The sequence below is a fragment of the Podarcis pityusensis genome (assembly GCF_964106645.2).
Source record: "Podarcis pityusensis genome assembly, chromosome: 6".
Taxonomy (NCBI): domain Eukaryota; kingdom Metazoa; phylum Chordata; class Lepidosauria; order Squamata; family Lacertidae; genus Podarcis; species Podarcis pityusensis.
In genome coordinates, this window is record NC_138030.1 from 20,036,543 (window position 1) to 20,053,038 (window position 16,496).

Here is a 16,496-nt window from a genome sequence, read left to right on the forward strand (position 1 = left end):
TTTATAATTATTTTACTGCTATGATTTGTTTTCTTATGTTAGGCTAATCGCCTTGAATGCTGTGCTCTGAGTGGAAAAGGAGGATACAAAACTCAAAATACAAAATGGCATGGTTTACAGTTGTACTGCAATGTCTGAATTTATATGGTGTACATACTGTACAACACCTGGCTATTGAGGTGTGCAGCAAATAGCAGGTCAGGAGGAATTAAAGAACCTTTTAATGAGGGTGAAAGAGGAGAGCGCAAAATATGGTCAAAGCTCAACATCAAAAAAACGAAGATCATGGCCACCGGTCCCATCACCTCCTGGCAAATAGAAGGGGAAGAAATGGAGGCAGTGAGAGATTTCACTTTCCTGGGCTCCATGATCACTGCAGATGGTGACAGCAGTCACGAAATTAAAAGACGCCTGCTCCTTGGGAGAAAGGCGATGGCAAACCTAGACAGTATCTTAAAAAGCAGAGACATCACCTTGCCAACAAAGGTCCGTATAGTTAAAGCCATGGTTTTCCCAGTAGTGATGTATGGAAGTGAGAGCTAGACCATAAAGAAGGCTGATCGCCGAAGAATTGATGCTTTTGAATTATGGTGCTGGAGGAGACTCTTGAGAGTCCCACGGACTGCAAGAAGATCAAACCTCTCCATTCTTAAGGAAATCAGCCCTGAGTGCTCACTGGAAGGACAGATCGTGAAGCTGAGGCTCCAGTACTTTGGCCACCTCATGAGAAGAGAAGACTCCCTAGAAAAGACCCTGATGTTGGGAAAGATAGAGGGCACAAGGAGAAGGGGACGGCAGAGGACGAGATGGTTGGACGGTGTTCTCGAAGCTACAAACATGAGTCTGACCAAACTGCGGGAGGCAGTGGAAGGCAGAAGTGCCTGGCGTGCTCTGGTCCATGGGGTCACGAAGAGTCGGACACGACTAAACAACTAAACAACAACAAATCCACCCTCACAGGTTACTCTCTCGCTTGGACAGAGAGAACACACACACACACACACACACACACACACACACACACAGCTTTTCCATAGGGTTTTGCCCAAAGTTGGATGCAGTTGGGTCTTGTTGAATTTGCAGGATATCTTTTTTTTAAAACTACCATCAAGTTGAAGCTTTCATTGGTATATATTGACTTCACTGCAGAATTCCCGGATCCCATGCTTGCCAGCACCATCCCTCAGCTTCTAAAGTGTGCTGACACTTCCTATCTCCTTTACTGTTGTGCCCAGAATGGAGGTGAGGGGAGTCTGGGGTCCAGTCAAAATTCAATAGGGAATGGAGGTATATTCAACTTCTGAGACACATTTATCGGGCAATTCTTGAAGACCTTGGCACGGGTGCCAAAATAGCTATCAGTGGCTACAAACCCAGATGGCCGTGCTCTGCATTCATTCTAATGGGTAGTATGCTTCTGAATAGCACTTGCTGGAAATCACAGGAGGGGGATAATGCACTTGTGTGCTAGTCCTACCTGCGGGTTTCCCATAGGCATCTGGCTGGGTGCTGTGAAAACAGGATGCTGAACTGAATGGACCACTGTTCTGATCCCGCAAGAATCTTCTTATTGGTGGGTGCACTGCCACCCATCGCTGTTGCGTTGGCAACCCTGACCTGGCTTATTAAAGAACGGGAGAATTCTTAGCTCTGACGATCGCTAAGAAACCACATAAAAAGGGAACATGTAGCATCTGTTTTACTGCAGTAATGTCACCTTGCAGCCCTTGAGAGATGGATGTGATAAGCATATATAAGAGTGCTAAGTAGAATTGTTGATTACCACTTCAATTAGAGGGTGAATTGATGACACTGTGTTTTTTTTTTTTCTGCTTAAGGGATCCAACTTGACAGACATCTGCACCCAGCTCTTGCTCCAAGGCACCTTGTTAAAAATCTCAGCGGGAAACATCCAGGAGAGAACCTTCTTTCTCTTTGATAACCTCCTCGTTTACTGCAAGCGGAAATCCAGGTGAGCATACCTGTCTGTGCTGCTTCTTAAGTTCCATGATTCTTCTGAAATACAAAGAGAGAGAGAGAGGACATAATTGTGCTATGTTATCTCTGGGTGAAAAAGGAGAGGGCAGCTAACACTTGTGCTTCCTTAAGGAAGACCCACCTCATATTTTGAGCACCAGGGCTGTAGACATACATGCTGATCAGAATCACAGAGCCTGCTGCTCTGGCATTCGTCATTAAAATGATGATGCATTGCAGAGTCAGCTCCGTGCTGGAGGTGAGGTTTACTGCCGCAGGCCTTCTCAGAGCAGGTGGGTTTGCAGGAGCACCGGGAAGCTGGGCACATTGCCAATGACAATTTTGAGGTTTTTCCAAGCATGGCGTGAAGGAACGCAGAGGGATTCCGGTGAATACCTTAGGCAAAGAAAGCAGATGCGGGGGGGGGGGGGGAACAAACAGGTGCAGTGCTCATAAAACAAGGAAGAGGTACAGCTATATCATTTGTGAAAGTAATGTTTTTTTGTTGTTGTTGCTTTCCCTTAAAAAAACCCCTCCAACCAATATAAGCTTTTGCTATCTTTAGAAAGAGTTGGGAGCTGAGATTTCAACAGCCACTTCACCAACAAAAGCTTTGCCATAGTTAGCAAGGATTGATACTGACAAATTTCCTGATTAGTTTTTGTATTTCTGCCTTTTCTGTTTTACCGTGGTGTGTCCTTTGTTTTCACATTCAGCTACTCATGTCCTCCTTTATCTTGAACTTATTTTCCCATTCCCCTAGACCACATGCCACTCACTCTGTTTGCTAACCATGAGCACCTTACAATTAATTCTTCAACTCCTAACACCCTTCTTTCTGATCCTGCCTATACTCTTTCCCTTATTCTTTGAGTCTTCCTGGTTCTGTTTGTAGTTCGAGTTCATGAAACCCCTCCCTTTCTGCAGGCAGTTTTCCCGGAACACTAAGTTTTAGGAAACAAAATGTTCTGTTGCTTTTTGAGAGAGTGCTCTTGTTTGTACAGAGCAGGCATCAGTGAGCAACTTTTCTATAGTTTGGCTTGGAGTCGGATAAGACGGCTCTGACACTTTCAGCTCCCCGAAGAATCTGTGTTTATATTTCCCTAATAACCATAGCAAGCACTGCCCAGTTCTCCGGAATCTGATTTTCATTAAAAGCTAGGAGAATCTGCAGCATGTTGCCTAATAGTGAAGGATATATTTAGACATGGCAAAGCTACTTTAATTTTTTGATGGTTCATCTGTCTGGCTGCTATTTAAATTCTGATCCAGAATGGAAATAAATGTCTGCCCACTTGTAGTAGCTGTCCAGCTGCAAGCCTCAACAAGTGACACCCTAATAGGATGCAGCACTGAGAGATGGAGCTTTAACATTATGTTAATAGGATGCAGCTTTCCCCTGTTGCAGCTGTGAGCTTATGCTTTCACTTAGGCTGATTTTTAGTTATCTTGCAGCCTGTCATCCTTCAGACATCCCACTCTGAGGCCTCTTTCACAAATATCCACAGCAGTAGGCATATTCAGGCATTCACATGCTCAAAGGGTTCAGGGGGGCAGATACATTCTCATATGCACCCTTCCTCCCTGACCACTCCTCAACCTTCCCATGTTGCACAAGGAAGGTCCCCATGGGGCTTCAAACAAACCATGGTCTTAGTCATAAATAGTAAACAGGATTCTGGGCTAGATACACTTTGATCTCAGAGTCCTCTTCTCCTTATGTGATTAGTTCGTGCTTTTAGCACCCGTAGCATCCAGGACTGCTGCCTAAATCAGCATTCCTCAATGTCCTCCAGATATTTTGAACTACCAACTCCCATCAGCCCTGGCCAGCATGTCTCTATGACATCAGGCCTTCTCCTGTTGATGCGCTGTACATTTGTGTCGCAACTATTCATGTGATGTCTGCCATTCTTCCCCCTGTTATTCATACTTTCTGCCGCAACAGAAAATGTCACAACATAACTTAACTTGAGCAGGTTTAGGAAACTGTATAAATGTAGGTACCATGCATTAAACTTACAAGCTACCCAGTTCAAATCTTCTGGGGGGTGTATATGCTAAAATAATACAAATGCAATAAAGCACAGCATAAAATTGGCAGAAAAATCATTGAAGTATGAGCCGCAGCAGATCAATAAAACCCAAAGAAACCATGCAGCACTGATCAAAATCAGCTACATTATATGCTGGGATGCCTAGACACATAAAAAAAAGTCTTTGCCTGGTACAAAAGATGGGGATGTTAGAATTATTGTCAGCCAGATGAAAGTGAGAGCAGTTTACATGGCCTGAGAGTCATGGGGAATGTGACAAGCAGTTTGATGAAGAAAACTTATGTGAGCTCTACACGAAAGGCCACCAAGCGATGTCTTTTCATCAAAACCACCGGAAGGTCGAAAATTTATTACAAAAGTGATAATATGGCCGCTCGTTGGGGACGGGGGCAGAGTCGCTGTTGCTTACTGGAAGGGAGCAGGGTGAGGTGATGGGGAAGTTGGAGCAGTGCAAACACACCAGCAGGACTACTGGATTGGCTCCGCTGCTGTGTTTGCACCACATCAGTCTCCCTGCTGCTACACCCCTCACCTCTCCCTCTTGCTAAGCAGCAGCAACTCACCTGCTGGGAAGCTAGCGTAGTAGCTCTGCCCCACCAGGTGAACCTCCTCTGCCTTCAAGAGAGTAGCTCTGTCAATCTTGAATGACTTCCCCCTCAAGCAAAGCAAGGAGAAACTTCAGAAATTGCCTTATCCCAAACCAGACACTTTGTCCGTGTAGCCCAATGCTGTCTGGTTGGCGTTGGCTTTTCAAGGTCTTGGACAGATATGCCAGGGATTGAACCCAAATCCTTTTGTGCCCCAAACATGTGGTCTAATACTGTGCTATGGTTCCTCCATTCAGAGCACTAAAGCTTAGGAAGTGAAGCAGTTTCATGTTGCTTAAAACTGACAACATGGTGCAGCTTTTATTGACGTGTAGCCCAACAGAGGCTGCATGCCTCATTGCAGGAATTGATGCATTTGTTAATTGAGTTGTTGCATACCCACAAAGAGCTAAATATAACATAATTGGCATGCAGATTTTTTTGTTTAGTGGGGCAGACCTATTGTCCCACATGCCAGCTAGATTGAAAGCAAGATAGACAGTATCAGCTACTTCCCTCTATTTTGAGGTTGTACTGGCAACATTATGAATCAATCAGTTCACTTGTGCCACACTAAATTAACCTGCAAAACAAGGTTGCTTGGCATGTTTATAGGCTAAAACTGCAGTAAAAATGCATACAAGCATCTTTAAAATGTGCAATGAATCTTTATTCCACTTCTTGATTCTGAAAACTTGGGGATGAATGGGACATTCCCGAGGGATGGTGAAGAAGTAGAATGAATGCGTATTTGTGGGAGAAGGCACTATTAGAGATAGTAAAAAAAAGCACATTTCTATTTACATAACGAACAGACATTTTTCTTAACAACACTTTTCCTTACTGCAGAGTTGCTGGGAAAAAGACATCCAAACGCACCAAGTCCATCAATGGCTCCCTCTACATCTTCAGGGGCCGAATAAACACGGAAGTCATGGAGGTTGAGAATGTGGAAGATGGGACAGGTAAGGAACCAAAGAACCTTTTCTCAGAGAGAAGACAGCGCAGTTGCCTTCTTTATTGGATAAAACAAGAGTAGGCAGACTTCAGGCTTTGTGATATCTCTGTTAGTCCCCTACCCCCTGTGGTGCAGACATAGGCATAATTAAAGAACAGGGTGCCTCTCAGCTCAGGGATTTATATTCAGTACCGAAATGGAGCTTAAAGTCCTTTCACACAAAAATCAATTTCTGTTTTTGCTTCAGCAGCCTAATTTGAGGGAGGGAGTAGTTGTTGCTATCATTAAAGAATTGGGAATTAGAATGCAATGGCAGATGCTAGTCCTACCTTCTGTCCATTCCTGGAATAAGAGGCAATGGGCCTTATATCCTCACCTTGCTAGCCAAGTCGCATAACTTTGGATGCCTCCGTGTAGGAAAGGGCATTTGTGTGTCCTTTATACCTATTGCAAAGTCTGTTGACCGACTTGAAACATTTTGTAAGACTTTGGTAATCACTGGATTTGAAACAAACAAACAAACAAACAAACTAAAGCGAACCTTTTTTGCTGTGTGAATAGAGAGCAACACCTCCCTTTCCTTCCCCGCAGCTTGGCATGCATCTTGTTTCAACACTACTTGGCCTCAGCATGTGCTGAGTCTCACTCATCGTTGAGAGGAAGGGAAGGGTACCACGTCTATCTGGATGCCCTTAATCATCATTAAAAAGGCTTACTAGCTGTAGCAGTAGATGGGAGGGGATGCTTGCTAGAGTATATGGAAACTCCCGAGAAGGATCAGTCCAACATCCCTTATCAACAGGTAGTTTTACTGAAGGGTCACTTTGAGAATATGCCTTGAAATGTGGAGGGTGACAGGTCAGAGCCTGCACTGCCATGCTTCCATTTTGGAAGCATAATGAAATCCAGTGTTCATTGCAATTGTGGTCTTCAGTCCCTGGCTCAGTTGTCGTTAATATCACCGGAGAGTGTCCCAAAAGGAGACAGCAGCTTAGAAATGCTGATGGAGCTTTCACAACAGATACAATTTGCTGGCTCTGGCATAAAGAAAAATGTCCAGTGTTGTCTGCCAGGTGCGCATGCCAGGTGAGTTACTGTTCCATGAAGGCTCAGGACTTTCCACTCACAGTCTTGGCCGTACTGTTATGTATTTGCAGCCGATTACCACAGCAATGGTTACACGGTGACAAATGGCTGGAAGATACACAACACTGCCAAAAACAAATGGTTCGTCTGTATGGCCAAGACAGCAGAGGACAAACAGAAATGGCTGGATGCTATCATCAAGGAAAGGGAACAGAGAGAGAGTAAGTTATTGGCTGGTTTATTTTATGGGCTGTGTGAATAATGAGACCGACTGTGTATGTGTCTGCGATTGCGGGGTTATCCATCTGAGAGAGGAACAATTATGGTTTCTTCAAGTGTCTGGGGTCAGGTTCTTAATGCATAACGGCAAAAGGAGAGAGAGAGTTTTTTTCCACTTGTGAAGGAGTGACTTCTCTCTTCAGTCCTTGGGCACTGCAGTTGCCCACGCATCAGCAGAGTTGCAGGAGTCACATTGCCAGCTCCTTTTGTGCACCGAAGTATTTTAAAGCTCTGTATTTACTAAATCGATTTGCAAGGCTCCAGTTTATAAATAGAACCCATAAGGAAAATAAGACCTTTTCTCAAGCATTGATGTCATTTCTCTTTCTTCTGAAGAGAGAACCTGTATCGTTCTTGAATAAAATTGGCAAATGAAACATCTTATAAACATCCTGCTGGATCGTTTCCTTCCCTTTTCATTCTTAAGGTGTCAGTGGAAAAACCCTGCCATGGCAGAAGTGCTCCCCGCCACTTCCAGTAATCACTGTTGTGATTAAAATTGTTATGTCAGCATAACTTAGCCTTTATGTCTGCATCTGGGGCTACGTGGGGACTACTATATATGTGGAGCCAGAAGGGGAAACTGGTGGACTGGATAAAGGGCACAAATGAATTCTTTCTGATTCTGGGCAAGACTCAAAAATTATAATCAAAGTGCGGTAAGAAAGTTTTCTGACAGTTTCACTCCTAGGTGGAATCTGTTTTCCAGTGTTGGACTATATGACCCTCGGAGTCCCTTCCAACTCTACAATTCTTTGATTTTATGAATAATCTATAATAATAGTTGTTTGACATATAGTACAAGGGAGTGCATATTAAAGAGTAGCAAGTTAACATGAAATCCAAGAATGTCTTTTTTTAATATGCATTGTCATGTGTGAGGAGTTGTTTGCTAGCCAATGACAACAATGAAAGCAGCTTCAGTACGGGAAGCAGCCCTAGCATGGATGAAGGATGCTTCATAATTTCTTGCTTGATGCGTTTAAGAGAAAGAAAGTCCTGCAAGGCAGGCAAATCAAGGGTTCTCAGTCTCTAGAAGCAGGGCTGAAGAATCTTCTCCAGCCCAAGACTGCATTCTCTTCTTGGCACCCTCGCAAGGGTCACATGCCAGTCGTGACCAAGGTCAGAGGCAAAAGTGGGCAGAACAATGAATGTAAATTTTACCTTTGTGCAGTAGGGTTGATCCTACATACAGTCCTATTGCCCGTTCTATTCTCCATCCAGACAAGCAAGAGGCATTTTCAGAGTTCAAGGTCAGTAAGTTTCTGAAGTTAAAAGGGAGGAGAGCAGCCCCTCGGGCTCACAATAAGGTGGGGTGGGCAGTAGATGAAAATGAAGCTATGTGACACTTAGACTACAATCCTATGCCATCTTCCCTGGAATAAGCCCCACTATTGGTTCTGAGTGGACATGTGTAGGCTTTCCATTCTTAGTCAAACTATCTAGTCTATTGTCTCCTGTGATTGGCCACAGAAATCTCTCTGATCCTTGCTTTCCAAGATAAGTTAACTGGATCACTAATCCAGTCAAACAATATCATTTATCTAATATCGCTTAGCTGGAGATGTCAGGGAGTGAACTTTGGACCTTCTCCATGCAAAGCGTTTAGCGTACCACAGAGCAATGGGGATTCACGTAGTCTCCTGCAGGCAAATTTTACTCGCCAGTTAGATTTTAGAGGCAGATATTTCAGGCCTGTTGAAAAGCTCCTCCAACTGGATTCATGCACTTCCAGCATCAAGCCGTTATCAGTGCTGAGGCAAGAAAGATTGGCTTTGTCCTAAAACCAGCTGAGTAGGGGATGCATTGTAATCTTTTGCTTACTTCAGAACTTGGGGAATGTGATGATGTAGCCACAAATGTGTCCTATTACACAGGCTGCTTTCTCTCCCAACCTGACTTTGCAAATTACCTTTGGCAGAACTTGTCAGCAAGTATATTTGACTAACATCGTGGTATGGAGGAAGATGGCAATCAGCCAGGATGTTTGCCCTGCCAAAATCTTTTCACCAGGCATCGGATCATGAAAACAAATGAGGGTTCTGCAAGGCAAAACATTGCAGATTCTTATTTCTCCAGGCAGAGCATCAAACATCTGAAATCTGTGACATAGAATGGATTCTAGTGTGGTGAAGATTATATGGTTCTAGTTTTCATTTGTCAAAGATCTTGTGAAGCAGGCAAAATAGTATGTCTGGGTGTTTATTGGGTGACTCTTTTCCTTTTTTCTTCAAACCTAAAAATGAGAGAGGTTTTTGGCCTATTGATTATTTTTCTCTTCCCCTTTATTCCAGCTAACCTCTGTAACCTTCTGAATTACTTCAACATGCTTTTGGTATGCTCATCCTGAGTGACACAGTCAGGGTTGACCTAAGTAGATTTCCAAGAGGATTAGCATATTTTTGGGGGGCGGGGGGATATACAGTAACCACTGATTTTTTTTTTTATCAGTTCTCTTTGTGGCTGCAACATAGATAAGTAGCAGAGGAGTGGGGCATGCAGTGTGTTGTGAGTGTGTCTGTATGTGTGAAAGAGAAAATGCAGTGGGTGTTAAGCAGAAATAATGCACATGTGTGTCTTTTGCTTCAGCCGACCCATTTTATAAATGTGGAATATGCCTCAGATAATGGGTAATGTAGCTTTATACGAATGCAGTTTTAAAATAGTTCTAGTAACACACATTTATTAAAGTCTTATGAGCAGTTTGTGGCTGATCCACAAACAGGACCCAATGAGTATCTAGAGCAGGGGTCAGCATACTTTTTCAGCAGGGGGCCAGTCCACTGTCTCTCAGACCTTGTGAGGGGCTGGACTATATTTTGAAAAAAATTAAAATGAACGAATTCCTGTGCCCCCAAATAATCCAGAAATGCATTTTAAATAAAAGCACAAATTCTACTCATGTAAAAACACCAGGCAGGCCCCACAAATAACCCAGAGATGCATTTTAAATAAAAGGACACATTCTACTCATGTAAAAACATGCTGATTCCCAGACAGTCCACGGGCCGGATTTAGAAGGCAGTTGGGCCGGATCCAGCCCCCGGGCCTTAGTTTGCCTACCCATGATCTAGAGACCTGCCTGTAGACTCATTGTAACACAACATTTCCACACATCTGAGTCCAGGGGGACCCCATGAGCAGTAAACATTATGGCAGAGGGAACTGATAGTGGCAGTTGGACCTCAAAATAGTTTAGCCGGAAACTAGAGTTATCGTTTTGTCATTGCTCCTTTTAGCTATGACAAGTCTTTACTTGCCCCACACCTGACATTGTATATGACAGGGGTACTCAAGGTGTGCATGGCCTGGCTGAAATGGCCTCTCGGGCCAAATGTGGAGGCCTGGTAGACCTAATTAGGCCTATGGCCCAGAGGTCCTGCACCCCTGCCAGTGCTCCCCAGTCCTATGAAGCCCATGTCAGCAACAAGGTCACTGAGGGGTCACCTTGGATAGGAATGGTGGATCCCTGCCACTAAGTGCCATTTGTCCAGTATCTGTTTTCTTCCCCCGCCATTCCATGGGTTGGCAATTGGGAGAAAAAAATCATATACCTCATAGGTTTGGATTTCATCCAGAGGCCTCCAATTTCTGAGCTGAAGTAATAAATTAGGCAGTTCCCCAAGTTTTCCCTACCACGTTTATTAAATTAGTTTCCAGCAAGGGTGGGTGGGGTGGGAACACGACTTGTTGGTCTTTGAGCAAATCCTTTCTTTCATCTGAGAAGCTTTTGAGGGAGACCCTGCTTCTGTATTCCAGGTCTGAAGCTGGGCATGGAGAGGGATGCGTACGTCATGATCGCCGAGAAAGGGGAGAAGCTGTATCACATGATGATGAACAAGAAAGTGAGCCTTATCAAAGACAGGAGAAGAAAATTAAGCACTGTTCCCAAGTGCTTTCTTGGCAAGTAAGTGGCTTTTGGGTTGAAAAGGCCTTTTCATTCCAATTAACGGAAAGGACCGTGGGTTTTCTGTGGACAGTATTGTGAAGCCAAATCAGATGTGCTTTGATGGGATTTAATTGGAAGGGTCTTTAACCTCCATTACAATTAGTTTATTAAAATTAATCATTCATTCCTGCTTAATGCCCTTGGACTACGCAATGGCAGCAAATTCCAGTGGGGGGGGGGCGGGTAGGGGAAGACGACTTGCAAACATCAATCCAAATCTGCAGGGAGGTTGAGAAATTATGTGCACAACGCACGCTTGAATTATGGGTTGGAAATGTTTTTGACAATCCATGATCTTCCTTTGTTTTGCACGGAAGAAAATGCTTTAAAAGATACTCTTACAGGATCCACTTAGAATTGTCGTGGCCTCCATATCAAACCCAGATGCATAAATTTAACAATGGGGTTATTGTTAAATTTATGCAGGATTTTTCCTGGGCATTCGGAAGCAATTTTGAATAGTGCAGATTTCAGCCTTGGAAAGACTTTCGAGGTGGAAGGGGAAAAGAATGCAGACAGGAGGCATTTGACAAGAAGAGATTAGATAAGATATTCACACTACCAGTATGCTTCAATGCCCCACATGAACCAGAGAGTCACAGGAAGTAATCTCAGAGGACTTTTCCAGCTTGGCTGATTAATACGGAAATGATCAGCCAGGAAGTTTGTTTTCAGGGGCATTTGTTCCATTTGTGTTAGGTTCCTCTGAACAGTTTCAGGGCCATACTATTGCTGTGTCCTTGTGCTTGATTGATGGGCAGACTTGAAGGAAGGACAAGTTTTTCTAGCATGTCAGAGAAACAGCTCAAACATTGGCCTGTGTCTTAGAAGGAGAGATATTTTCAACCCTGCATTGACAGGGTTAGCACCTTGGGTCTTCACGAAAATGCCAGCTCCTCCCTGGTTCTTCTAGTTTAGCATAGCAGCTAAACCATAGTTTGGCTTAGCATGTTGCTGAACCTTAGGCTTGTGACTAAGCTCTCCTCTTTAGCCACGAGCTGTAGCCAGTAACAGACCATGGTTGCAGCTTGTGGTTAGGAAGGTGAGAGCTTAGCCATGAAACCTACACAGTGGTGGTTGGTAGCCATTGGGTTGGGCAGGGCAGAAAGCACAGAGCATCAGCAGTAGGTAGAGCCAGAGCCAATGACAGGCAGAGCCACCCCCTGATTGGTTGTAAGTTAGGTGATAGGCAGGTGGGGCACTGACTGAGGGCAGACTGAGGTTGGTGGGGCAGTGCCTCATTCATCCTAGTGACTCCACTGAGATGACACATGCAGAACTGAGCTAAAAGGACTGGTGAAGAACAAAGTGGTTGCCGTTTCCTACCGAATAGGCCACACATTTGCACTAAGCAGTGGCTTGGCTTAGCATTACGTGTGGATATGAGAAGTCTCCGTAGTGTTGTATCCTCATAACTGTGGGAGGAACAGGGTTTCTGCTATTGGTTTTGCCAATTATAGTGGCAGAATTGCTTGTCCACCCTGCTTTTTAATCACATTGCTTTGGAAATTTTATATATTTCATAGTGTATGCTGCTCATTTTTACCAGCCCGGCCTGGCAACAGCCGTAAAGAGGTCCATCTGTGGCTGGCTAGACACATCTTTTTTTACCACAGCCCTAACCCAAAGCTTGTTCCTTTCCACACTCTTGTTGCAAATGTGCATGTGAGCTATCAGTGTGCTTTAAGCTTCCCCTGAAGCAAACTTGCTACGGTATTTCAGCCGTAGCTTCTTAATCCTTCTAAGCATGAAAAAGAAAGAAGAAAAATCTTTGTGGATTTCTGACTATAGCATCTCTGCTGCTATTCTGGTCCTGACCACCCAGCAGGGCTAAGCCAATGAACTTCAAAATGCACTATTGCAAACCTGTCATTTCATATCTGACCTATTCTTAGACATTCCCTCCACTTCAGACTTGAGCTGCACATTTTTTTTTTGCTATTTGGAACTCAAAATAGCAAAGAAGTTTCTTGTCAAACATGTCAAACTGTGCTTTTATAGTTTGTTTTACAGTTCTGTCTGTATGCAGAACTGTCAGCCTCACTCCTTTCTTCCTTGACCTTACTAACCTTTCCTCGTGGATCAACTCAAAAGTTCTTTTTCGTGTCATATTTTGCATCCTTGTGAGCACACCTCTGCTGCGTGTCAATCAGCTCCCTATTCCTCCCTTGTTCCTTTTCATGAGCGTTGTTGTGCTGTCAGGTTAAGTTCCTACATGAAGTGCTACTAGACTTGAGTAGTACAACAGTATGGACCATTTGCTATGTTTCAATTTTTTTTTTTGTTTTTCTAACACAAATAACATTGGACAGGCAGCTTGTAAGCACACTTGGGATGGGTTATCAGCGGAACATTTCTAGGGGCAATCCTTTAAACAATTGCAAAGTCTTCCATAGAACACTGAAATAATCCCCCCCCCCCGAACAGTTACAGTAATAAGCCAAACCACTTTTTCATATACAAGCAGCTGGTTATCGGGAGGCTTTGTAGTGCTGCACAAAGTGGGGACCCAGCATTAAGCAGGATCACTCCTTCTTCATATCAGCCAATAGGAAGCGAGAGTGATCCTGCTGAATTCAGAACTTTTTTGCACTTCTGAACTCAGCTCTAAGCAAAATCGCCTTGTCCCCCATTGGGAGAGGAGGCAATCCTGCTTACTGCTGGCCTGGTCCTTTTAACATCACTCCATCAAAGTTTATTGGAGTGGGTTCCTTCAGAGAGCAGCTTTGCAAATTGCTTTCTGAAGCACCTGAGCAACGTGTGTGTGTGTGTGTGTGTGTGTGTGTGTGTGTGTGTTTGTGTGTGTGCTTTCTATGGCCTGTAATGTTTGTTCCAGGGTGTTTCAGTTTTCCAACACATTAGAAACTAATGAGAGATGAATCAAATGAATGAGTAGGTTTTTCATTGGAAGCTCATTTGTTTTAATTTCTGTTCATTTCAATACTGAAATGAACACGGCCCGTTCCTTTCATTTTTCATTTATTTTCAGAAAAACGTTTGCAGACCCCTTGTAACAGCTGAAATACCCCATTTTACAAGCTGCTAAACAGCCTTCAAGCAGCCTGGTTTCAGATGTACTCTTAAGTATTCTCTGAGAGCACCAACTTTTTCAGCTATGCTGCCTGAACCAAAATACCCTGGTGCTACAAGTGTATGCTTAAGTGTTTCAGCACACTTCTTTTTCGAATTGTAAATGAAGAAACCCTTCACTCTCACACTCTAAAAAGCAAATGTTTGATCTGTGAAAGAGTAAGGATTAGCTGTGTTCAGACAGCGGTGGAGCAAGCCAGTCGGACGCCTGTGGCGGCGCATGTGCCCTGCGCCTAGGAGCGGGGCCAGCTGCCCGGGGCAGGACACTCCGCGGGGCCTCCAAGGCGTCTGCCTGCCACTTAGCTGCCCTACAACTGGGGAGGTGGCGGGTGGACCCTTTGGGGCAACGTGGAGCCTGCGGGCGCCCAAGCCACTGCATCACTCTGAGGAAAGACGCGTGGCTCAGGCGTGCTACAGGCCTGCAGTGAGTGCCGCCCGACATTTTGTCACCCCTTTAGTGGCGACACCTGGGGCGGGCTGCCCCCCCTTCCTCTGCCCCTGTGTTCAGAGGACCTCTGCACTTCTGCAGGTGTTAGTGTTCTGAGTGCATCACTTGGTTGGAAAGAGGAGAGTGACTCATGCAGAGATGCACCAGTCTTTTGAGATCAGGTAATTTTGCTGTGGGATGCGGGTGGCGCTGTGGGTTAAACCACAGAGCCTAGGACTTGCCGATCAGAAGGTCGGCGGTTCAAATCCCCGCGATGGGGTGAGCTCCCGTTGCTTGGTCCCTGCTCCTGCCAACCTAGCAGTTCAAAAGCACCTCAAAGTGCAAGTAGATAAATAGGTACCGCTCCAGTGAGAAGGTAAATGGCGTTTTCGTGCGCTGCTCTGGTTCGCCAGAAGCGGCTTAGTCATGCTGGCCACATGACCCGGAAGTTGTACGCCGGCTCCCTCGGCCAATAAAGCGAGATGAGCGCCACAACCCCAGAGTCGGCCACGACTGGACCTAATGGTCAGGGGTCCCTTTACCTTAATTTTGCTGTGACTTTGCATCAGCAGTGATGCAACAGGTAACTGTTATGGACAGAGCATGATTGACAGGAAGCAAGGCTAACCAGCCGTGACCAGGTACTTTGAGCTCCTATGAGCTGTTAGTTCATTGATCCGTCTCACAGTGCAAAAGCAGCACTCGCATGGCACACAGTTTGGGACTTACTAGTTGAAACATAGTTTGAGGTGGTGAATTTGTGTCAAGCTGTACAGCTTCACACTGTAGGTGGAGCTCAGATGATTAATTGAACTTCCTTTATTTACAAACCAAATCCTTTCATATAGAGAACTAGTATGTAAGAAAAAGGTGTTCCGGCTTTGCCATTTTGTGTGCAGGGGTTTTATTTGTATGGAGGAGCAGTCAAAGGCAAAGTCCCAGTCTAGCTAGACCTGATTGCTCATAAAGTCATCTTGGCTTGAAGCAAGCTGGTCACTCCCATCATGTGCTTTTGAATGTTTTGATTTCACAACCAGCCCCTTTGTTGGTTTACTCTTCTACTTTTAGAACACTAGCCTTGTAAGTCAGTTTTATTTCCTGTTTTGTGCTTCCCTGCCATGGAGTATTGAAATTGATTGTGAGAGCCATTAGCAACGAAACACTGGTTATATGCAAGCCCATTTGCAACAGCATAAAGCAATAAAACAGCAAAGCAGGGGTAAGCACCATTTTAAAAGGCATTTAAAAGTATTTCACAGCTTCCAGAACAATAGCTCTCGAAAAACTGGTGAGCGGCGGTTATCATCTACACATTCCAGTGCAGAGTTATGCCAAATTTATAAAGTCTGATGTAGTTTTGTTAGGTCATATGGGTCTAAAGGTGCAGAAACTACTTTGAAAACCCTTCATTTACATTCCCCTAACCCAAGCTGAAGCAACTGTAACTTTCCCTTTTCTTCTTTTAATGAACTACCTGCAGCTTAGATGAGTCAACTCTTCCTAAATACAGGCTGAAATAGGGCACCCGAGGCCGTGTAATTGGATGCAAGGATGCTGGTTTTGATAAGCAACAAACCTACACAAACTGGAAGAGTTACAGCTTTTTTATTGAACACAGATTTCCTCTGCATTGCTCTGCCTTTCAGAAATCCTTTTCATGTTCCGTCTGGATTTTTGCGCAGTTGTAGAATAATTGCTGCTCAAGTTGGCAAACGGCCACATCCCATCAGAGCACTGACAGTGCCCCATTCATCAAGTTTATTTCTTTCTGTAATAATATTCTCATTCTCTCTCTCTCTCTCTCTCTCTCTCTGTCTCTCCTTCCTTCATTCACTGTTGCATTCATTTGTATTCTGTCCAGATTTGAATTCTGGTTTGCATATTACAACACTGCACTGCAGCCATTCATTCAGAATTAGGGTAGAATTACACCTTATAAGAAACAAGGGGGTGCCACCCAATATGGCAATCCCATGTTGAGTTTCCATCTTCCCCCTGTAATGTGTAAATTAAAACAACTTATCTCATGGAAATCTTGTGTTATATGTCTTAATTATTGTTGCAATTTATTGTACAATTGGCTGTG

General features: G+C 44.3%; 1 protein-coding gene and 1 long non-coding RNA gene across 5 annotated transcripts in view; one reads left to right on the forward strand and one right to left on the reverse strand.

The window, feature by feature from the left end:
- Positions 1–16,496, forward strand: part of PREX1 (phosphatidylinositol-3,4,5-trisphosphate dependent Rac exchange factor 1) — a 227,813-nt gene that overhangs the window by 132,154 nt on the left and 79,163 nt on the right. For both annotated transcript variants that reach the window (XM_081010985.1, XM_081010984.1), the window contains exons 7-10: positions 1,839–1,972; positions 5,471–5,586; positions 6,737–6,886; positions 10,704–10,851. In XM_081010985.1, the coding sequence (XP_080867111.1) occupies positions 1,839–1,972; positions 5,471–5,586; positions 6,737–6,886; positions 10,704–10,851 (548 nt within the window). The remainder of the gene's footprint in view (positions 1–1,838; positions 1,973–5,470; positions 5,587–6,736; positions 6,887–10,703; positions 10,852–16,496) is intronic.
- Positions 1,882–10,464, reverse strand: LOC308480312. 3 transcript variants are annotated; one of them, XR_013988025.1, is made up of 4 exons: positions 10,392–10,457; positions 8,857–8,986; positions 2,120–2,373; positions 1,882–2,016 (listed from the first exon to the last, which is right to left on the reverse strand). It is a non-coding gene; the product is annotated as an uncharacterized lncRNA (long non-coding RNA). The 3 variants fall into 3 exon arrangements; XR_013988024.1 differs by lacking the exon at positions 8,857–8,986 and having other exon boundaries at positions 10,392–10,464; XR_013988026.1 differs by lacking the exon at positions 10,392–10,457 and having other exon boundaries at positions 8,857–9,147.